The following is a 24,010-nucleotide window of genomic DNA, read 5'->3' on the forward strand; positions in this document are numbered from 1 at the left end:
CACAGGAGAGCATCAATATTTGTCTTGTTCTTGGAGCAACTCTGAATTATCATCCCACCGTATGAACGCCTTAGGGGGTATAAACGTGCAGAGGAGGAATACTACAATGTCGAGTTAAATATGCGCTATTTCTTTAGGTAAATCTGATATTTCCCATGATGAGAAATTTTCAGAGCCGATCCCACCCCCGTTAAAATCTGAAACCACTTCAAAGGATACTGCACACTTAATTAGGGTAAGTGGCCTCCTGCCAAATTGGCAGAATTTTTGATATGTTATAGTCCAAGTCATTCCAAACAAAAACTTCAATAGGCAAAAGTTTTTCTATTGGCTAGTTTTGACGCGGGAGGCAAGAAAAATTCTCTTGGCCGTGATATTCTTCGACGAGATGATCACAATTGGCCACCAAGATCTTGTCATTTAGACTTTTTTCTTTAGCTTCACGTGAAGGACAAAGTCTGAACAAATGCTCCACAATCGATTGAAGATCTTAAATATGAATTTCGTGAAGTTATAAGGGGTGTTTTTTTAGAGCTATAGAATTTTAAATTGCAATAAAACAACGATCGATTATTCGATTGACATGAATTTTATTTATCCGCAAGATAATCTTGTGCCATTACATTTTAAATATGATTTCTGGCATATGATCGCCACGGCTGGCTCGGATTTAGTCCAATCTGGACGTCCAATTTTCGATGACTTTTTTCAACATTTGTGGCCGTATATCGGCAATAACACGGCGAATGTTGTCTTCCAAATGGTCAAGGGTTTGTGGCTCATCCGCATAGACTAATGACTTTACATAGCCCCACAGAACCAAAACCAAAACCAAACGTGTCTTTCAATAAATCGATTGTGGCACGAGCTGTGTGACATGTTGCGCCGTCTTGTTGAAACCACAGCTCCTGGACATCATGGTTGTTCAATTCAGGAATGAAAAAGTAAGTAATCATGGCTCTATACCGATCACCATTGACTGTAACGTTCTGGCCATCATCGTTTTTGAAGAAGTACGGACCAATGATTTCACCAGCCCATAAAGCGCACCAAACAGTCAGTTTTTCTGGATGTAACGGTGTTTCGACATCCACTTGAGGATTAGCTTCACTCCAAATGCGGCAGTTTTGTTTGTTGACGTAGCCATTCAACCAGAAGTGCGCTTCATCGCTAATGGACGTAGTGCGCGATACGTATTCCGCACAGAACCATTATTTTCGAAATAAAATTGCACTATTTGCAAGCGTTGTTCAGGCGTGAGTCTATTCATGATGAATTGCCAAACCAAACTGAGAATAAATCACTTGCAGCTGTTAAATCGGTCACCATCTTGAACAGTAATGCCAACTTAAAGTTATATATCTCGAAAAATAACACCCTTTAGAAGCAGCAAATGTGCGAATTTTTCTTGGAAAATTTCATGAAAAGGATTGGTGCTGCAACCTCAGCAGTGGCTGCTATTTGGCTGACATGGTTTTCCATCGTAAATGCCATACCTTCCTCTTCACAATAAAAGAGAACATCCATCAATTTCTTTTAAAAACACTCGGTTTTTTTCAAATCAAAATATGAAACCTCTTATTTGGAAAACCGTTCATAATTGATTTCAGAGATAGATGATTTTCTGACAGTCCCCGTACACTAACGTTTAACGTGGAAACCTTGGATGGAAAAATATCAATGCTCCTGATGTATGCTATGCATATGCTTAAAAACGTTTAGTCATTTATGATATGCACGAAGGTCAAGCGACCAAATGAATATCAACGGTTAAAATGACGATACTATGGGAGGTTATTGAAGCTGCTCTTTACACTTTTATATTGGCGCAAGCATCTAGTCGATGCATTATTCTACCTACATTGCTAATTTCTCCAACATATCTTTCAGATTATTTTTCGCTATCAAATTTTATTCTGTCTTTTGGAAGACGAGATGATGAAAGTACGCATCACTTTGATTATGAGATCAGATGATAGATCATATTTATTTATATCAAACAAATTGAAATTAAAAATGAATGAAAATGAAAAAAATGAACGAGAAGATGATACACTACCACCAAATGAGTTAACTTCTAATAGTCACCTTTCAACATATGGATTTATGGAAATCATTTGAAAGAATGGGGCCATACCTTTAATAATAATTATACATGGAAAATAGTACAAGAATAACAACCTTAAAATCCCTCCGAATAAATAATTATAATTCCCAAAATATTCTTTGGAATGAACAAGCAGATATAAACTCATCCCCATTATTGAATATTTCCAAATATTCCCAAAATGCCAATGTCCAACATAAAGTTCTCTTTAGTTTTGATATTTAAATTTTATTATAGCCATTTTCGTTGGTCTACATTCTTCAAGCTCTGTTTTGTATGATTCGAAACATAAAATTAACCTGAAGAAGCCACAATGTTGTCGAAACAATTGTTGTTATCATTAAAGTATTTGCGGAAATTATTTTGTTTCATTTTATTTGATGATGATTTTCCAACGAGTAAATGACGGAATCAGTTAAATATTTGAGAAGTTCAATATCTCAAACATTATTTGCCAAATTTCATTGGAAATCTGTGGATACATAATGAGCATCTAAAATGAATTATTCAATATTTCAAGTATACAGAATACCAGGCTATGAAAAATTAAGTTTATGTTGTCTAAGATTCCGTTCAATGGAAGCAAAGTAGCGATTGGAATGATATACAGAGTGGCCCACAATAAATGCCAGCTGGATATTTCCATTAATATGAGTTTTTCTGGAGAATGCCGAGACAGGTCAGTTTTTAATTGCAAATTCATGAGTGTAAAATCATCCCCTTAGTCGGGGTAGCAACCCCCTCAAGATTATTGAATACCAAAAGGGGCCAAATGAACAATGGCTTTCAAGGTTCCGCGTTTATTTTTATGAATATGATAACAAAAAGTAGATTTTCTGAACGAATCCATATTGAGATACTTTTTCAATGTTTCATAAGCATTTTGTAGCACCAGGTATTATCGAAGGATCATCAAAAATCTCAAATTAACAACTACAAAAAATGTACTCAGAAATATTACTGAATTTCAAGCTAAATACACTATTTCTGTTTATAAATTAATGGTAGACAATTCGAACATATAATTAATTAAAATTCGTTCTTAAATTCTTCCAATTAATGCTCTTCACATGCTTAAATGAGTTTTTTACACCGAATCAAATGTCAAAAAAAAAATTATAACATATTCATAATTAAATTTGGAAAACCTTCAAATTTATGTGGCCACTCAAATCCTATTTCTTACGGAAATATCCTGCTGTTTTATGTGGGCCAGCCTATATATTTGCGAATACTTTTTCGAATAGACGCTATTCTTTAGTGACATTGGAATAAATAGCCATAATCGAAATATTTGAATACACTCAAAATACATATTTCATATGGTAAGATAAGTAGGAAAGCGATAAGTTTTTTTGACATATCTAACATTAGTTTTTGCAAGGTTTTTTGTTCTTGTAGGTTTTTTAATGGCCACAAATGATAAAAATAAAATTCTTCATATGCCTCAGTTGAAAAAAAAATTTCTACTTACAAATCAGCGAATAGTTTGAGAAAAAAGGATAAGTGACTCTGAAAAAATCCAACGACGTCAAATCGCAGCTCTTCGAAGGCCAAACGACTTTATCGAAACCCTTATCCCTATCTAGACAATCAAATCACTAAACGATAAAAATCGAAAGGACCGCTAGACGATTTCGTCTGTATTTTATCGCAACGTTTCTCGCGTGATTCTGCGTCACAGTTATATTAAAAAATGAGTATTCATGGTTTTCCAAAGCGATTCGCTCGATAAAAAAATCTAAATAGGAGTGCATTTTTACGCATGTGATTCATTTATTGAAACCAAACATTGTCGTGTTGTGCCAGGTCGAGGTTGCTTTGACTGGATCAACTCTTCAAACAATGGATTCGTCGACTGCTTATCGCTTTTGGTGTTGACGGTCAAAATTTCCCTGCTTAAAATCATCGAATGGGAGTGGCGATAGAATCATACATTGATTTGTGTTTTCATTGAGATTTGCGCATTTGAAATCGTATTACAAATTGTTTTTAATCGTTCGAAAAACTAAGGATGAAGCTTTGAATTCATTATAGCGGTCAGACATGATGCTGATACTGACCTGTCCTAACACTGTTTGGCTTCGTGCACACGCAAATTAAAGTTTTTTTCTCGAGTCGAGTCGAATATAATTTATTCACATATTGTGGTACATTTTGTGGTTAGTTTTTGTACATACGTAAGACATTTTGTTGTTCATACAATTACACTATAATTTTATTACATACTTATATACTCTCGGATGAACTTAATTCTATTGACAATTGGGTTTATATGTTTTTTTTTAAGTATCGTAGAATAAATTGCTCTAATTAAGTGGTGAATCCATTCGTTCTGCCATACCTTGTAGACCATAATCGTGCGGGAATATCTCAGTTTCTCACAGATTTCATGTTAAATTTTATTATTATACGTTGGTACTTGGAACTCTCCTGTCAAGGATATTGCTATTATCTGTCAAATTTGAGATACAGAAAACAATTCTTTTCAATGCAAAAATCACTAATCGGTGTTTATGAAAATATTCCATTAATTTTAATGAAAATTCAGTGAATTAGGAAAAATAATCTATAAATTGCATTTTCTTTTCACGTGTATCAGGTTTTTTTGTATTGACGACCAAGGCATATTTCTCAAAAAATTTCCAATCATGTACAGATACGAGGTACACAACTGTTTTTTCAGAAAATAGGTATCTTACTCGAAAGCAATGAAAATATGAAAATTTGGTTAAAATAGTTCACATATTTTAAAATTCGATCAATAGAATGCAAGGGTTAAAAATGAAAGGAACAAAATAAAATTTTTCGTTTCTCAAAAATTATATAATCAAACAATTGAATTAAAATGGCATAAACTAACAGTAGCAATATTATTATGTCAAAGACCGTTTCTTCAGTAGATATTCGCCTTGAAATTTTGAAACAGTTTTGTCGATGAATTTTTTTTTCATGAAAATTGAAAAAAAAAACATAAAAATTAAAAAAAACAAATATTTTCTTGTTCGTCCATTGAACAAGCACATATAAATTAAAATCGATACATTTCTAGGCCAAAAATTAAAAAAAAAATTGTAATTCAATTTGATGATACGATGATTCTAGAAAATTTGCGACGTTATTGTTTTTGGCAAAGGGTTCATTTGAAAATACCTGGCCTAGTTCAACTATTTACTCGCACTACCTATATCAATATCGCATTCTTATCTAATCGATCACTCTTGCCCTTTTTCAAACGGGCGTCATTACGTATGACGCAGATACGCTATTTTAACCGCTATAGAAACTACAAATAAGTCGAATCCCACGTAAACCGGGCTAAATTCGTACAAACTTTCATAATATTATCGTCGGCCCCTTGGAATAGATCCCAAATAAACGGAAGAATCGGAGGATTGATAAAAAAAAATAGGTTATATTCGACCAATCTTATTGTTGATATTGTGAATGACGATACCTCCACGTGTCTGATTCGTGGAATTTGTTTGCGGTATTACCGATGTTGTTTACAACTTCATTTACGAAAATTCTATCGATCGTACCAGGAATCGTGACAGAACATCTACTGGGAATTGTTGAGAAACACACGATGTTTGGAGAAAGATGAAATGATGTGTAAATACGCAGTTTCGTCCAATAGACAACATTAGGTTAGGTTAGGTTAGAATCATTTCCTTGGCGGGAAATCCATATCGAAGTTTTTAACGTAGGATAAAAAGTCAATATTAGTAAATAGACATCAAATATTTGGTGTTTCAACCTTTCCACATATTTCCACGTCAATTGAATGACTAAATCTACTTCTGTATATACAGTCAAATTGAACTTGAAAGCAATGTTTTTCAGAATGTCGCAGTTGATTTATGTTTGTGCGTCATTCATTGATTATTACATGTCTATGTTTATGTTATTATGTACCTTCTATCGAATTTTCCCAACGATTTTTTTCTGTTAGCAATAAAGCAATAAGAATAAATCTCAAAAAGTGAGGCATGCAAAAAAAATTCAGTGGTCTGATCAACAGATGGATAATTATTGAAACGCATAACCTCACTTGTGTTATCTGTGTTGTTTGTTTTGACTAGTAGGTGTAGATTTGTCAATTCAGATAGTCCTTCAATGGGCTTCACTCTACTACCGAGACTACCGAAAATAGAGGATGTTTTGTGATCAATTTTAAGATATTTGGTCTAGGGTTTCAAAACATCCGCAAAAAACATTTAAGAATTGTTTCAGTCGCAAATTGTATCATAGGAATTTCACCTTCACCAGATATAACAACGACACACTATGTTTAAGATTACTTCATGTAAAAAATTTCGAAACCATGGCTCACTGTTAGTTATTTTCGAGCTTGCTGGGATAAGACTCTTCCACTCTCCGCCTGTATTTGTAAAAAATGACTGCGGTCATGAATGCTTCAAAAACAAATTAAAAAATATTCTATGTGAGAAGGCATATTATACGGTGAAGAAATATTCAACTGATGAATTATGTTGTTATTATGGCTGTATAAATATGTTGAATTTTTATTCATTATTATATCGAGTATTTTGTATGTAATATTGTATTTATTTTAGAATTATTCTACAACATTCTATAAGTATTTTTCCTGAAAGTCTGTCTAACATTTCCGAGAACTTTTCTTTTATGACGTAAGAAGAAGAAATAGACAAATTCGGTGATATTTAAATGTAGGAGGCAACATAGACCAAGTTGCACAATCTATACAACTTCTAACCAAGATTTCGATTCCTTCTCGACCTAGACGCACTATTTCTATCTTGAAACATTTCTTCATTTCACCAAGGCTATGGTAGGTAGAAGACTCCCACATCGAACAGAAAAATTGCAGAGGTTCTATTCAACATTTCGAAGAAGTTCAATCTATTGATTGCTAGGATGTCTTGTTTTATGCTCGGAATAAAAAGATAAGAAATGCTGCTTTGTTATCCAATCCAATCGATATCCATTCCATCAAATTTACAATCATTATTCAAAGCGTGCTGAGGCTTAATTTTGGTTTGGAGGAAAAGTTATCAGAAGGCATTGTTGTCATTTCGAAGGAAAAGTGTTTTGACATTTCTGAATTGGTTTAATGAACTCAAAAACCTTATTCACTAGCGAAATAAGGTAACAGTTAATAAACGGAAGTAAATATTGGTTGTTTGGGTCAACAGATCATAAAGATGTTATTCCCTCTGAAAGACCAAACCTACCGCAACTACATGTCTATAGAAATACTATATCTATAATATACAAAACATATACGGGTTAGTTTACATCATTCATAACTCAAAAAGACTGGATAGCTTTTTATTATGAATTTTTATTTATTCGACTTGTCTTTATGCCGAATAGTAGAATAACATATAACCAATGAATTATTGATCAGTTTTCATTTTTCAATATAGGTCTTAATTAATGAATTGAAATTTTGAGCAGAAGGAATAGAAATTAAAAAAAAATTCATGAACGACACTACTGACTTAATCGACTCACTATTTGTCATATTATACAGATGGGATATTTTGTGAGTTAACCTATACTGTGTGCGCAATTTGCAGAATTTCCCAAATTCGACCGAATGGTGGTTTTTTGAAACAAATAGGAACAGAATTCAAACGTCTGGATGAGATAACTCATTGTAACTGAAAATGATTTCGTAAAGAGCCTAGAGAAACCAAGTGGATGTGGAAATAGAGAGCTTCAGTAAAAATTTCGCAGTAGATTCTAGGAACCAACTCACCGGAACTCTTGTGGCTTTTTATTACGAAAAATTTCGGTGTTGAGAAAATACCCTGCCTTGTGGGAATGTATTTTCGTTCAAAACTCAGTAATATTCAACAGAAGTTCAAAGAGTTGTTCACGAAAAAATGCAATTTTTTATTATTTCGATTTTATATACAGGGTGCGACTATAAAAGTTAAACTCATGTTTTTTTCAAAACTGTCAGGTAAGTAAATTTTCTTTTGAAGAGTCTCATCTTTATGCTTCTTAAAGACATATATAACTGGAATAAAATTGGAAAAAATCGCAGGGGTGAAATCAGGGGTACGAGCTGGCCGCTACAAATCGCGAGTTGTGAATTTAACTATACTGTAATCTTGACTATAATGTAACTCAAGAAGAACTGTACTTATTTGTTATTTGTTAACGTTCCGAATAGCAGATTATCTATCAATACATTGTAAAAATCTACGAAAAAATAGAGAAAATCTACTTTTTCCGAAAATTCTAACGATTTCAGAAACTAGAGAATTTATCTCGAAAATAGCCAAACTGGATCCTGTTTAATTTTTTTATAATAGACGTCATTACATAGATAAGTTTTCAAAGGTTAAGGGACTTTTGACAATCACTACCAAGCACAAAAATGATTGATTTAATTTTGACAGATATGACAATTGTATTGTTAATTTCAATTTAATTGTGAACACAGAAGAATGTATGCTTATGTTTGTCATGAGCGCAATCAATGTGTATATTTCTATATCATCGTATGTGGTTGGAATCAAGAAATAAACGGCAAAATGAGAATAATCCGAGGAATAATCAAAGGCAACTGCGATATTACAATCATTTAAGTCAGACCCTGTATATTGGTGGGCGTTCATTCAATTTGAATTTGTGACGATTACATGCTCTTCATCAAATGCAACAAATCTCTATTCCGAAAATCAATTACGTTTACACAAATATAGGTTATACCTCGGATTATCCAGAACTCCAGTGACGCGCAATTCAATCTTTTGTGAATAAACTACTCCGCCCACGAGTTCAAGATCGAATGCCGGGACACATCAATCATCTAACGACCAGGTAAGAAAAATATTTGCAAGGGTTGAGCATATGCTTTTTGCGGTATTGCAGATTGAAGGGTGTCAGCTGATATGGTAACTGAGAGGAAAGCAAACAAAGCGGTGGAATATTCCTTGTTCCCTCCACACACAATGAGAAAACAAGGGATTAGCATCTTAGTGTATTCATTTGAAGACCCGCCAATAACTTTAAGATAAATTGGATAATTTGTATTCAGCCTTTAAAGTTCGTGGATCGAGTTCTACCCTAATAAAAGGAACTGAAGGAATTAAGATATAATTAATCCTTGTGTAAAATGCTTCCTGGATAAAATACAATGGGGAACCGTCAGGGGTCGAACTTTGGACCAATTTTTTTCGAGTTCTCGGCATTTAAGTCATCATTCGTGGTATTGTTTCCATGGAAATTTTGTGACTCCTATTGAGTAAAAAAAAACAAATTTTTGAACTCCGATTTAAAGATTTCCACTAACAAAATGCATTTCACACAGAACTGATTTGGGTTTGTGCAGAAAGTAAATAATTTCGTAAAAATTTAAGCTCCTTCAGATGTACTGAACGTTTTGCTCATACGTAAACATTTTTTAAAACTTCGTTTATATGATTTGGTTGACATTCGTTGGAATATGTGAAATATTTCCGAGAATATTTCATTTTTAGACGTAATAAGATCCTTTCGGAAAGGAGTGTTGATAGAAAAAAAATTTACTGTGGATGTTTGATTTTTTAGAAATGAAGGATAAGCAAGTATAGGGTGTTTTTTTTCGAGGTATATAACTTTAAGTTGGTATTACTGTTCAAGATGGCGACCGATTTAAAAGCTGTCAAGTGATTTATTCTCAGTTTGGTTTGGCAATTCATCATGAATAGACTCACGCCTGAACAACGCTTGCAAATAGAGCAATTTTATTTCGAAAATAATGTGCCGTTGTTCCCGATTTTCATAAGCGAATTTTGTTTAGCTATAAAGCGCACTTCTGGTTGAATGGCTACGTCAACAAACAAAACTGCCGCATTTGGAGTGGAGCTAATCCTCAAGTGTATGTCGAAACACCGTTACATCCAGAAAAACTGACTGTTTGGTGCGCTTTATGGGCTGGTGGAATCATTGGTCCGTACTTCTTCAAAAACGATGATGGCCAGAACGTTACAGTCAATGGTGATCGGTATAGAGCCATGATTACTAATTTTTTCATTCCTGAATTGAACAACCATGATGTCCAGGAGCTGTGGTTCCAACAAGACGGCGAAACATGTCACACAGCTCGTGCCACAATCGAATTGAAAGACACGTTTGGTGACCGCCTAATTTCACGTTTTGGACCTGTGAATTGGCCTCCAAGATCTTGTGATTCAACACCGCCAGACTACTTTCTGTGAGGCTATGTGCAGTCATTGGTCTATGCGAATAAGCCACAAACCCGAGCACAAACCCCTGACCATTTGGAAGACAACATTCGCCGTGTTATTTGCGATATACGGCCACAAATGTTGGAAAAAGTCATCGAAAATTGGACGTCCAGATTGGACTACATCCGAGCCAGCCGTGGCGGTCATATGCCAGAAATCATATTTAAAATGTAATGCCACAAGATTATCTTGCGGATGAACAAAATTCATATCAATCGAATAATCCATCGTTGTTTTATTGCAATTTAAAGTTCTATAGCTCTAAAAAAAGCACCCTTTATATAGTGTTAGCTCGATTGCTAGGTTGTTTAAAATTTCTAAATTTCTAGAGGTTTATGTTGAATACACATCGTCAACTGCATTCATTAATATTGAAATTTATGTGAATACGTGAAAACTTCGAATGTCGATAGATATTTGTATATCGGTGTAGTTTGACCACTATCTAATTTGGGTTTGGTTCACACATGCTCTTCCCTATCTGAGAGACAAAAGATTGCAGTTAATTTGTGGTGAACTATGGATAACGAAGAAAACTGAAAAGATAGTGTATATTCTCACCACAAAATGTCTCGACACCTTGATTGTTGACCGCCAAATATTTCCTGTGAATGATTTTTTTCTTCGAATATGGTGTTCTTCATAACAGTAGTCAGTTTTAGAGAAATATTCTCTGAAGGTTCATTAGAGATCTAATAGAACCAATACACAAAATTTCAAATTTTTTCGAATAAAATCCAGAACTGAATCTTTTTCAGATAGTAATATTGCTAATGGTCTAAGTCTAAATAATTGGTCTCTAATTATTAAATAAACCAAGTGTAACGAAAACCTTAAATTGTTTAAATATACGTTTTCACTTTTTTTTTCAGGTACCTACCAAAGTTGAAAAATTGAATTAAATCGAGCAAATTCATGCAGGTAGCTAATAACATTAATCAAGAAATGAAATCATAGTCAATAAAATAATTATTCAGGGAATGATTATAATTTTTTACAGGTTTCGAGTGAACACATTGTTTCGAAGTTTTCCACAGAAGTTTTCATGGTATTTCAAAGTTCATAATGTTTATTTTTAGATTAATATTTTCCATTACGTTCGAATAGAAAACGCAGTAGGTAGAATAAAGAACGATTCCAAGAACTTCTCATTGAAATTTTTTTTCGAATTTCACACTTCTTTCACTGATCATATTTATAATACTTCATAATTAATCAATATAAATATATACTAAATAAAGATAGTAATTGATTTTTTTTATGTATCGTTAAAATTAGCATTGCTTCCTCGAAGTTTCGAGAATGATATTTCAGTTTTGCATTGTCGTATAGAAAAAACGTGTAAATTTCTGAAATTCTTGAATAAACGCTATTCGATTCGTACTTGACAAGGTCGAATAGAAGTATTTCGTTATTTATCTAAAATGGTACTAATTCTCTGGTCATTTCCTCGTTCAGCTCAAGATTGTCCATAAAAAGTCTTATAACAAAATTATCTCCGATATGAAAATTTAGATACAATTAGTTTTATCATCTAGCGAATAGATTCGATTTTATCGTTCAATGTCTGTTGAGGAGGAATCAGAAAACTCGTATTCCGCTATAAAAAATTATCAGATACTCGAGTGATTGCCATCGTAAATTGATAAGATATTTCAAAAAGCAAGTATGTAGTTCATCAGATGGAAATAAATGGAAAGATGGAAAATTTCATTCAGTACAAATATAGAAATGAAGGTTTAATCTTTTGATCTGATCAAATAGCTTTTGTAATTCACATGTAATGTTTTCATTTTGTCCTATTGGACGACACGCCAACAAATGAATTACACATCGTAAAACATTAGCGAGACCGAATCTCATTACATATTGTTATATTAAATTATGGCATTATCATTTTTCACCTCTTAATACATTTTTCTTCGATTTATGTGACTCAAACACACTTTAGAATGTTCAGAGAAATTAAACCAAAGAAAACATAGGAAATTAATACCTTCTAACCCTATTCTGAAATTGTCAAAATGATGTACAATTCTATGCGAACTAACAAATTCGACAAACCATAGAATCGACGAAAAAGGCTGCGTTCCGAAAAAACTGAAGCGATTCTCATCTTTCGAGCAACGGAAAGTTCGACGACAACTCTGCGGCATTTTCGAGGAACCTCCACGCTTCAGGAAAACTCAACAGGTAGTGGAACAAGAACCAGCAAACCATTACATTGGCTGATTGGCCTTGTTCTATGAGAATAGTGGCGCTCACCTAACATCAACCTTGACTTCCACGTGCAAGGTACCACAACACCTCCAACACCTCCAAAGAGCGCTAATAATTATCACAGCAATTTGCGCACAAATGAATGAGGAGGCAGAGAATTCGACAGGGCCGTAATAGACTCGATTTTGAAGGACGATAACTACGCCGTTTGACAGATTGATGGGATGTAATAATGTAATTGAGGCTTTACGATAATATTCAAGTCTAGAACAAGGGCTAATGAGAATTAAATGAGGTAACGGCAATGAAGCGTTGATATTTTTAGCGTTTTTCAAATTATTAAATTGTGACTTGAGTGAATGGTTCTTGAACATGATCCATTAGATAATTGGGGAGTAATTTCATGACGAAAAATGGTTTGAAACAGTAATAGCAAGATTTAAAGTTAATGGTTCATCATTTAAGATAACAGAAAACTAGAAATAGATGAGATTTTGACGGAAATTTTTGGTACTACAAATTCAAAAAGTTACGGAACTCAATTTGAGAATTTTTTTCAAAAAAATGACGATTGGAGTCGGATTTTTATAGGTTTGAAGTAGATCTGGATGAGAACAAAGATTGACGAAAAAGTTAACCTACCTTCCATCCTGCTGAGCTGTTGCTGTCACCCTTGTCCTTGAAGTAAGGTACATTCTGCACCATCCACTCGTAGATTTGAGACAAAGTTAGCCTTTTATCTGGTGATGAGGTGATTGCTTGGGTTATGAGGTCCGCATAACTAAGATTACCCCAAGCATTCCTCCTGCTGGAATTCTTCTTAGCGGGCTGTGTAACAGCCTGTGCCGGGCCTGGCAATCCAGCGCACTTGTTGCTGGCTTCATCTCCAGGCTCAACATAATTTTCAGGTCGAGGCAGAGGCCACGTGTTGGACCTAGCCCTGGTCTGGGGTTCGAAACCATCCAGTTCCTGGAGAGGTTCCATTTTCACCAAGTTCATATTGAGGCCAGGCACCGTCCAGTTGTTAAAAGTGTCCCCGTTCATCAAAACGGCTGTTTTTCGAACGCACTCACAAGAAAAATAATCCAAACTAGAAATTTCTATGTTTCGACACAAACACTGCCAAACTGTAACGCACTACCGATCATAGAATTCCGATGAAATGTCATCAATCGGTTAGGTAATGTCGCTCCGACAAAAAAAAAAAGACTTGTCAGTCCGACAAGTTATACAACTGTTGGAAGTTGTATTGCGAACCAGCTAAATTTATTCTGCGTCGTAATAACCTGAAGCGCCAAATCGCAAAACAGATCCTCGCGGCACAGTTCAACAAGTCATCTCTGATTAACGCTACGTCACAAACCTTGATAACGAGCACCGAAACCGGAGACGAGTTCACAGAAGAAAAAATTCCGATCTGGGGGTGGGTTCCGGAAAATATTGTACCATTTCGCGGGTAATTCCACTGGTTGTTTGAATAGTAGGTGATTGTAGCGGGCGTAGAACTGGAGATAAACACACGCAACGACGCAGTAGCACGTGATCGAAGGCCGAGATCAGAGTTCGTTTCTCTTTCACAACCGCACGGCGTTTGAGCGCAAATTTGGATCCAAGTTTAGTTTCTGGTTGTCGGCTATTTCGGAGAGGACATGCCCACTCGGGCATGCGCCATAGGGACCGCACGCGTACGATCTCGGCTTGTGTAACGCACCACGTTAATCGCATGTGACATTAATATCGAGTACACCTGAGTTAATTGCGTTTTCGACACCCCTGGTTGGGATTTCGGTAGCGCGCAGAGTTCTGAAGGTATAAGGAGTTCTGTTTTTTTTGTAGTAGGCGCCTTTGATGTTACCAGATGGATCTCCATTTTTTTTTTAGGATTTTTATTCGAGATGAACCACGATTGGCTCTCGGATGGTATTGAATATAAAAGAAAGGTTATTAAAATGTGAAGTCTATAAAATTTTTTGGCCAAGTCGTCTTCGATCATCACTTCGTTAATTACGCCTCATAATTTTCAATGAATTATTACCTTTGGAATCTTTCAAAATAACTTTGATGATACTAAAATATACCATCGAAGAAATTTAAACAATTGGAATTATACACTGTGTCCGTAAAATATGGAACACATTCATTTTTAGCGAAACAGACCATTTTAAGAAATAATACTGAAATACGTCAATTTTTGATTTTAATTTACCGTGTTTTAAAATAAAAATCTAATATACAGGGTGAATTACTCTCGAGTAATGACGTCACTGTAATTTTTTTTAAAGGAACACCCCCATTTTGTCCCAATTTTCCGATTACTCTAGCTGAGCTGATTCCAAAAGTGTATCACATGTTGATTCCAATTGGTACAGGTGGACAAAAATACATTAGTTTTGTGTGTGCTCATAAAGTAACGCGTAACATTCTTCATTAGTTAAATTAACATTATTATCAAAAATACTTATTGTCTAGCGTCAATTGGTTCGAATGTAACACCTTGTAGTTTGTTACATTTTTAGATTAATGAAGATGAGCTGTTTCAAAACATGTTTGGTACTTTGGTCTAACAACCAGAATATGAAAGAAATTATTTCTTATCAATTTAAAAAAAACATAGTCGTCTAGTTTTTTGTTAATGTCATTATTTGTTTAGTAATTTATTGGTGTTTAATGACAGTTTAGTACTACAATATTTTTGGGGTTCGTGAATGTTTTAATTATTGCTTATATTTAATTTATTATTTTTGTCCACCCTGTGCCAATTGGAATCAACATGTGATACATTTTTGGAATCAGCTCAGATGGAGTAATCGGAAAATTGAGACAAAATGGGGTGTTCCATTCAAAAAGAATGACGGTGACGTCATTACTCGAAAGTAATTCACCCTGTATTATTATTTTAAAATACGGAAAATTAATTTTAAAAATCGACATGTTTCAGGATTATATCTTAAAATGGTCTGTTTAGCTAAAAATGAATTTGTTCCATACTTTACGGACACAGTGTATATTTGATAGACTCGGTCGTTACTTGATAGAATTTAATTTGGATTTATATTAAGGAAATTTTATTTCCACTACTTATCAGACGAATAACGATTGTTAAAACTTACTCTCATTCATTTATTCGAAATATAACATTCTGCATAAGCTACAATGTATAGAAAAAATATTGTTATTTATCCATAAACAGTGAAAATAAAATAACTGGAGGTAGAAAAGAAAATGAGAAATTCCTTGGATACTTTTAAGAAAAAATGTCCAAAAAACATTGGCCCGCAAATGCTTTGTTTTCGAGAGTTACAGGGTGTCTCTTGTAGTACTACTTTTTGTGTTTATACCAGAATTATTATATCGAATATTTATCTATCTTCGCCACAGTTTGACTAAATAACTACCAAATCTTATAATTAATTTATTCACCACAGCTTACTTACTGGATCTTCAATAATTTCAATTTTCCTGATGATTACAAGAGAATTGTTTGATTTGGTAGCAGATACGACAAAACTACGAAACACCAAAAAGTGTAGTATCTAATCGACCAAAGTTTTTTTTTACATTTTTCTAAACTGCCAGTGGCCCACCAAAAAAAAAAATGTTCTGGGGGAAAGAATCGGGCACTGTTCCAAAAAGATTATCACCCTGTAGATTAGCATTCAAGAGTAACATATGATGAAAACTTTAAATTAGAATATCTATCCCAAATCTAAATTGAATATCTTGTGAATGGCAGGTGCTATGGAAAAAAAAATTAAACGCCCTGTATCTTGAACACAGAGCGGTTGCTCATAAAACTGTGATTTTTTCTCAATATTATATCATGTTATCTCTCAGATGTCGCCCAATTTTTGGAGTTGAAATGGTAAAATTGGATTTTCAATTGAACTGTATTCAATTGCAATTAGGTTTAAGTACAGGTGTATATTAATAAATGACTTTTAAATTCTACTTATTTCAGCTAAATTGAAGAAGATAACAAGACGCTCAAAGAACATTATGCTGACAACATAAATGAGAAACTGTCTTTCTATATCCCATCATCTAATTTCATCACATTATTAAAATACCGAGAGATACAAAGCAATCAGCATAGTTATTAGTCAATAATGTAGTATAATTTTTCATGTTATAAGTCGAATATCGAAGAATGATTCATTCGTCATAAAAAACTCGTCACATCTTGTAAAGATAAAAAGTTTGAAATTAACCATATTACCTGAAAAGAGTTTGTTTTGAATTTTTCAATAAATGCTTTGATTAAACAAATAAGTACAATTATTCGATAAAAATGAATTGAAATATCAATGTGGGAACTGGGCTGTATTTTCACATAACTGAAAAGTGAAAAACAAGATATATTTTTGTGGGCATATTCAATTCATGTTTTTTATGGAACGTGCAATAAAAAACATCGCTGAAAAAACCCCGAGAGCAGATTATTCATCTTTTTCACCTTTATGATTTTGATAGGATTTTTGTTTCCGCAAAAGTGAAAAAAATCAATCCATATCAGGAAGAACATGTTTATTGGTCGCTAAAATTTTTTTGGAAAGATATTCGTTATCGTTATGCATACTCTCCTTGAATCCTTGAAGGTCCATCAAACAAACTATAGGGAATATAACAAGTATAGGATGAATGAAGTTATAAATTAAACTTCTAACATTCTAGGCATGCTCTGAATGTTACAGATTTTCATAATTTCAACAATAATATTGAAATCTTTTGTTCTGAAAATGAAAGTGCGAATATAACACACTTGGAATCTCTCAGAATAAATAGGTAAATAGTAAATATTAGGTAAATATTATTGCGCACCAGTGGCGTACCCAGACATAAACCTTGGGGGGATAAAGAAAAAAGAATTTCAAATTTTCCTTCTTTTGAAGAAGTTTTCCAAAGAATTTTGCTTACTCATAATAAGATTGTGATATATAAGGTTGTTACATATAATGGATATTCCTTCTGGGGGGTATATCCCTCTTATCCCTCCCCTTGGGTACGCCACTGTTTCGCACAAACAGATTCAAATTCATCTCCTTTGTTGAATTTATCGAAATTTGTAGTTCGAAAATACAGGATGCCGAATTCCCCATTATAATATTAATTTTGTTATCTCTCTTTTTATTTTAACTGTAACCTGTCTGCTTTGTGTCCATATTAGTCAAATTATAATTCAAATTTCGTTATCAGTCAAAATTAAAATACCTGAAGAAGTCTGTTTCAAAATTGTAATTTTGATGAAATCAAGTCTACCATTTTTATTCATAGACGACTGTTGGGCCAATTCAAAGACAATTAGTTTGAATACATTTCTGACAGGTACTCTCTGACAATAATTAATAATAAGGTCTTTATTTGGCAAATTCTAGGGGCGTAGTCTAGCCGATATAATTATGTGACGGTCCTCATTGATAAGGAAGGGACTAAGCCTGCTTAAAATGCAGATATAATTATAATGTGACAGTACCGATTGATAAGAAAAGAACCGAGTCTGCTTAAGATACATTTCATAATAGAATATCGTTTTACTGGATTTTGAAAGAATTCACCTGTTAATTTTTTTCTCAGAATTCAGAATTGGTTTGAAGTATTCTGAAATCGTTGATGAAGGCCCACTTTCTATTATTCTAGCAAATACAGACCACAAAATATTAAACAAATCCAGTGTTCTGATCCAACCCTATGCAACAAGCTTGCTGTTTTCGGTCCGAAAAAGTTACTTTTCTTTATTTATTTTATAGATTTATGGATTTACTTTATAGATAGAGGAAGTATACGCGATTTTTACATGTCCCCAACATGGTTAGATTACGTTGTCGGATTGTGATATATTTTCAAATCCACAATTTCACTATATCATTATGAATGTAAATTATATTGGATGAAATATATTTATTTGAGTGATTATGAATTAAATATGCAAATTTGAATATTTGGAATCCGATATTTTTCCTAATTGTCGAATTAATAGTATGCAGAATATTGCTTTTTTTCTGTATCTACCTGCTGAAATCCAAGGTTTGGCAACTTTTGCTTTCCTAGTGTCATCCGTTGTTTCACGTCGTTTGGCGCGCTTGAAGTTTGTTTTCTGTATTTCTGATATATTTGGCTATTCATCTCAATATATTTTGAATTAATATGAAACGTTGATTCAATAAGATACATAAGAAGTGCGTTCTTTGTGGAGAAACTCGCGAATTGATTGAAATATCGTATCAATGATATGTTTTCATTTCCGTGCGCTTCATGTCAAATTTGATAGTTGCTTACTGAGAATAACATATGCTCTCTCTATCTATGTTTATTACTCCGAGATTCAAACGATTTATGTTATAAACTCTCGAATTTTCAAATAACCCAGACATAACAATTACACACAAATAAACGATGTCACCATAAGTGACATTCCAGAACCATAGACTCATTCTTCTTACGTAATATGTCGATGTCCTAACCCGCGGCTTGGAAAACGTTCTGCGGATAGATCACAAAGTGTTTTCCCGTTAAAAAAAACCACCGGAATCAATTCTACGCAGCACCTGATAATTTAACGTCGCAGAGAGCCTGGGTAAAAACGTTCAATTCATTAGCGCAAAAACCCGATCCGTAAAATAAATCCACTTAGCGATAATTCACACGGCGAACGCCAGGATGCGTTACCGTCGCGCCAGCAGATTTATCGTCCGGGGCATTCAATTTACGGCCAATTTGTGTCTGGGTGTGTAGAGGGCCATGCAGGAACTAATAGCCCCTCCAAATGGTAAGGTCTAACACATCGTGTGAAGGACCACTTGACTCCTGTAAATCTTAATCTGGATGGGGAGGAGGGGGGACTCTAATTCGATTGCAATTTTTGTGCCGATGCCAGTTCCTGGTTCCATTCCGGGAATGAGTTGGCCCTGTGGATCCCGAAGGAAGTACTTCGTTGATTAATTTCATGGAGATTGATGATGGTCCATGGAAGGAAGGAGCTGCCACTGCGTTGGCTCGAAGAAAAGACGGGTGCGAAACTATTTAGATGATTATACAGGGTGTACAGCTGAGTGTACTGTCTACAGATTGAGTTGTACAAGAGTGGATGATTATCAGAAATTGCCAGGATTCGAATTAAAGAGTTTTGTCATGTCTTTATTCGTCCCATTTTCATTTTAAATTCAGGATTTCCCAAATAGTAATTTTTGAATAGCCCGCTATCTGGACAGCTGTCACTTTTCAAGCTGTCATTTTTTGACAATTGACTAAGAAGATGTATAGAAAACCTGGTGTGTACTTATAACGGGTGTTTTTTTTCGAGGTATATAACTTTAAGTTGGCATTGCTGTTCAATATGGCAACCGATTTAACAGCTGTCAAGTGATTTATTCTCAGTTTGGTTTGGCAATTCATCATGAATCGATTCACGCCTGCATAGCGCTTGCAAATAGTGCAATTTTATTTCGAAAATAATGGTTCTGTGCGGAATACGTATCGCGCACTACGTCCATTTTATTTTGTTTAGCGATGAAGCGCACTTCTGGTTAAATGGCTACGTCATCAAACAAAACTGCCGCATTTGGAGTGAAGCTTATCCTCAAGTGTATGTCGAAACACCGATACATCCAGAAAAACTGACTGTTTGGTCCGCTTTATGGGCTGGTGGAATCATTGGTCCGTACTTCTTCAAAAACGATGATGGCCAGAAAGTTACAGTCAATGGTGATCGGTATAGAGCCATGATTACTAACTTTTTCATTCCTGCATTGATTAACCATGATGTCCAGGAGATGTGGTTCCAACAAGACGTCGCAACATGTCACACAGCTCGTGCCACAATCGATTTATTGAAAGACACGTTTGGTGACCGCCTAATTTCACGTTTTGGACCTGTGAATTGGGCTCCAAGAATTCGTGATTTAACACCGCTAGACTACTTTCTGTGGGGCTATTTAAAGTCATTGGTCTATGCGGATAAGCCACAAACCCTTGACCATTTGAAAGACAACATTTGCCGTGTAATTGCCGATACACGGCCACAAATGTTGGAAAAAGTCATCGAAAATTGGACTTCCAGATTGGACTACATCCGAGTCAGCCGTGGCAGTCATATGCCAGAAATCATATTTAAAATGTAATGCCACAAGATTATCTTGCGGATAAATAAAATTCATGTCAATCGAATAATCCATCGTTGTTTTATTGCAATTTAAAGTTCTATAGCTCTAAAATAACACCCTTTATAAGCAAAGCCATTCTTCAACAGGCAGTCGAATATCATCTTTCGATATACCTCGAAAATTAAAGGTTTCACTTTGAATGGCCCGCTATCGAAGCAATCTTTGACAAGTAAAGTTTATAGCCTTCAGTTGTCAAAGATTACTAAAAATGAAACGATACACACTTCAACAAAGCTGTAAAATTGTTAAAATTCACTACAAAAATGGTGAAAATTTTGAATTCACTGCTGTCAAAAGTAAAGAACTTTTGGTTCGTCATGAAGCGCCTTCTCAGGCGCAATAGTGAAACAGGTGGAAAAATTTGAGCTGTTGGCATAAGTTAGTGATGTGAAGAATCGAAACTGTGTGTGTCGCTGAAGAACAACTGGTGTTGACGAAAACACAGCTTTGTCGATTCCCCGTTGATCTTGAAAAACCTTTCAATATAGAATTCAAAAACTAATTATTACGGTCACCTTGTGAAAAGATTCATCATATAAACTCTGCACTTGCATATTCATAACTGTGGTTGATTATCATAAAAAAAAAAAATAAGAGGGTAGTCATAACCATCCAAAAGATGAAAGAGCGAGGAGAAAGGTGGCTACATCGAGAAGGAAAGCTTACGCAAGGAGAGAGAGCAAGCCTCATAGGGGCACCTATTCAGATAAAATACTAGAAACAATCCAAACTTGCTTGCAACGAATTTCAGTAATGGCTTTGGCTACAATACATCTTCATTTATGTCTAAGATTGAAGCAAAGTTATTGCTCAAGTTTTAACGCGCTAGCAAAGGCGATTGCGATGGTTTAAGTTTTAAGTTCGGAGCTTTTAACCCCATCTGATAGGGGAGTTTGGGGTGAGTTTTGGACAATTTGTCATTCCCATCCAGACCGTATATGAAGTAATAAAAATTCATTTTCTTTTATTTCTGATTATTATTCTCCAATTGTTTGCAGGGAGGTACTCGTGTATATTTATTTGTATTCTAAAATTCAGAATGATGATGATGTGATCAATTGAAGAAAATTCACAATTGTAGTATTTCAGAATTACTAAATTATTGCTTAGTAAAATCATTCCACAGAAATCATTATTTGTAATAATATAAACCTTGAAATTTATTATGAGAAAACTTCTAATGCTACGACGTATATAACTTTTACTACCTAATTGAAGTATTTGTAGTTGCCTGATGTTGAAGAAAGAAGGTTCCTGTAAAAGAATACCAATTAAGATCTAGTTGAAATGTTCATTAATGGATGGCGCTATCCCAACACAAATGATTCAATCTGAATCTTTGAATTATAAAAAAACATTCAGTGATTATTTTCGTTATTTCAAGATGTTCATTATTGTCTTTAAAAAATCTTTTTCTGACTTTCAACTTGTTATGAAGTATAAAATGTTATGCTTTTAGTGTCACTTTGACAACTAGATGACAGATGACTTGATTTTCACAAAGCGGGTGTTTATTAAACATTTTCCATAAATACGAATTATGGAGGCAAATTCTTCGAAAAAAAAAGATGGGGAAACACGATTCGAGACATTCTACACCGAGGTAAGTAAATCGAATACGTTGTTTAATCCATCTTTATCAATTTGATTTAGGTTAAAGAAATTGAAAAACGAGATTCAGTATTGACATCAAAACAACAAATAGATCGTCTTTTGAGGCCTGGATCAACATATCTTAATTTAAACCCATTCGAGGTCTTACAAATTGACCCTGATTTGCCTATCGACGAAGTTAAGAAAAAATACCGAAGGTTATCTATTTTAGTGCATCCTGATAAAAATCAAGATGACGCCGATAGAGCTCAGCAAGCCTTCGAAGCTGTCAACAAAGCCTGGAAGGTTCTCGAAAACGAAGTCACAAGGAAGAAGTGCATGGATGTTATCGAAGAGGCTAAGGGCAGAACCGATATAATGGTGAGTTTCGTTAACATGGTACACAGATAATTAGCTCCAATACGATCAAAGAATTAGCCACTCAAAGCATCTTAATTCCCATAGCACTTTCTATCTGTCCTTTTCATAAAAGTTTTATTAGTATACCGCTTTATTTTGAATAAGGCAGACACCAATATATTTTTACTCAATTTCCTTAGCTCGCAGAGAAACGGAAAAAGGCTAAAAAAGAAGGCAAAGACAAAATACCCGAAGATGATCCAGAGAACTATAGGCATGCCATTTATGTATTGACAATGAAATTATTTGCTGATATGGAAAGGAAAAGGAGGGATTTAGCAGAAAGGGATCAAGAAGAACGGAAACGGAAAAGAGAAGCTGAAATTGAAGAGGAAGAATTGAATAAGGCTCAAAAAGAATGGCAAAAGAATTTTGAGGTAGGTTTATGGCACCTGATTGTACTAATAACAATTTCATCTACTTATGCTATAATTAATGTTTTATATAATTTTGCACAGGAATCAAGGCAAAATCGGGTAGATAGTTGGCAGTCCTTCCAAGCAAATACAAAATCGAAAGCTAAGAAGTCCAGTAAGAAGATAAAGATGTTCCGACCACCACAAAACAAACCAGAGTCCAGATAATTTAAGATCAACAAAAAAATAAGGTGAACAAATCCGTCTAAGAGATTATTTGCAGAAATTCAAAATCTTGCCTGGTCTGTCATGATTTTGTAATATTCCTACTGAAATTTTTGAGTAGTGTATTATAGTCGATAAGGAATTTTGTATTTTCATAAGTTTCATCCCCTACATATTGTGTTACAAAAAACATTGAACATTAAATATTTTGTTTCCAAACTGTCGTAATTATCATTCATCAATTCATCTATCTTTTACATGTGCCTGGCTCTCGCCATCTAATCATCAAACAAGTATATTGAGACTTTTTCAAAACAATTCCAATTCATTTCAACAATTTACACCATACAAAAACTTTCATATATATCTTTCTTCAAACTCTATCAAATCTTTGAATGTAACTTGGTTTTGGAGCGCCAAAATGGGACCCGAGGAAAAGGTAGATATCTCGGTTTAACAACCATTTTGGAACTCTGCCGTAATTACCATTTTCAATGAGAATCATTGGGATCATCCCATTTAAATAGCTCTGATTCACAATTTTTTTTTATCATTATTTTCTTCATTGACCTGATTATTATATCAAATGACCAGTTGTATTTTATTTGTTCAAAAACCAGAATCTGATAAATAAGAAGATAGATTTGAGTTCTGCTCAAATATGTCTCATATATCTTTACAATCATTTAACGATTTATGGAT

At 34.3% G+C, this 24,010-nt stretch overlaps 2 protein-coding genes across 3 annotated transcripts in view; one reads left to right on the forward strand and one right to left on the reverse strand.

Annotated features, from left to right (window-relative positions):
* The window catches only part of LOC123675243 (forkhead box protein O-like), a 162,631-nt gene extending 148,456 nt beyond the window's left edge, over positions 1-14,175 (reverse strand). Inside the window, exon 1 of one of the 2 annotated variants that reach the window (XM_045610586.1) lies at positions 13,201-14,175. In XM_045610586.1, the coding sequence (XP_045466542.1) occupies positions 13,201-13,602 (402 nt within the window). In that variant the 5' untranslated portion in view covers positions 13,603-14,175. The remainder of the gene's footprint in view (positions 1-13,200) is intronic. The other variant, XM_045610585.1, reaches the window with a different exon arrangement.
* A 7,969-nt stretch (positions 14,176-22,144) lies between these two features.
* LOC123675246 (dnaJ homolog subfamily C member 8) lies at positions 22,145-23,527 on the forward strand. Its single transcript, XM_045610592.1, has 4 exons — positions 22,145-22,317; positions 22,368-22,688; positions 22,868-23,104; positions 23,186-23,527. Exons 1-4 carry the CDS (start codon positions 22,255-22,257, stop codon positions 23,309-23,311), a joined length of 747 nt encoding a protein of 248 aa, XP_045466548.1. The 5' UTR covers positions 22,145-22,254; the 3' UTR covers positions 23,312-23,527.
* The last annotated feature ends 483 nt before the right edge of the window (positions 23,528-24,010 follow it).

Source organism: Harmonia axyridis, chromosome 3 (assembly GCF_914767665.1).
Source record: "Harmonia axyridis chromosome 3, icHarAxyr1.1, whole genome shotgun sequence".
NCBI classification, from domain to species: domain Eukaryota; kingdom Metazoa; phylum Arthropoda; class Insecta; order Coleoptera; family Coccinellidae; genus Harmonia; species Harmonia axyridis.

Excerpts from the sequence above, each read along its gene's own strand:
- LOC123675246 (XM_045610592.1), top strand. The coding sequence starts at position 22,255 with ATGGAGGCAAATTCTTCGAAAAAAAAAGATGGGGAAACACGATTCGAG. Across the intron at positions 22,318-22,367 it reads TCGAGACATTCTACACCGAG|GTTAAAGAAATTGAAAAACG; the intron begins GTAAGTAAATCG and ends AATTTGATTTAG. Across the intron at positions 22,689-22,867 it reads AGGGCAGAACCGATATAATG|CTCGCAGAGAAACGGAAAAA; the intron begins GTGAGTTTCGTT and ends CAATTTCCTTAG.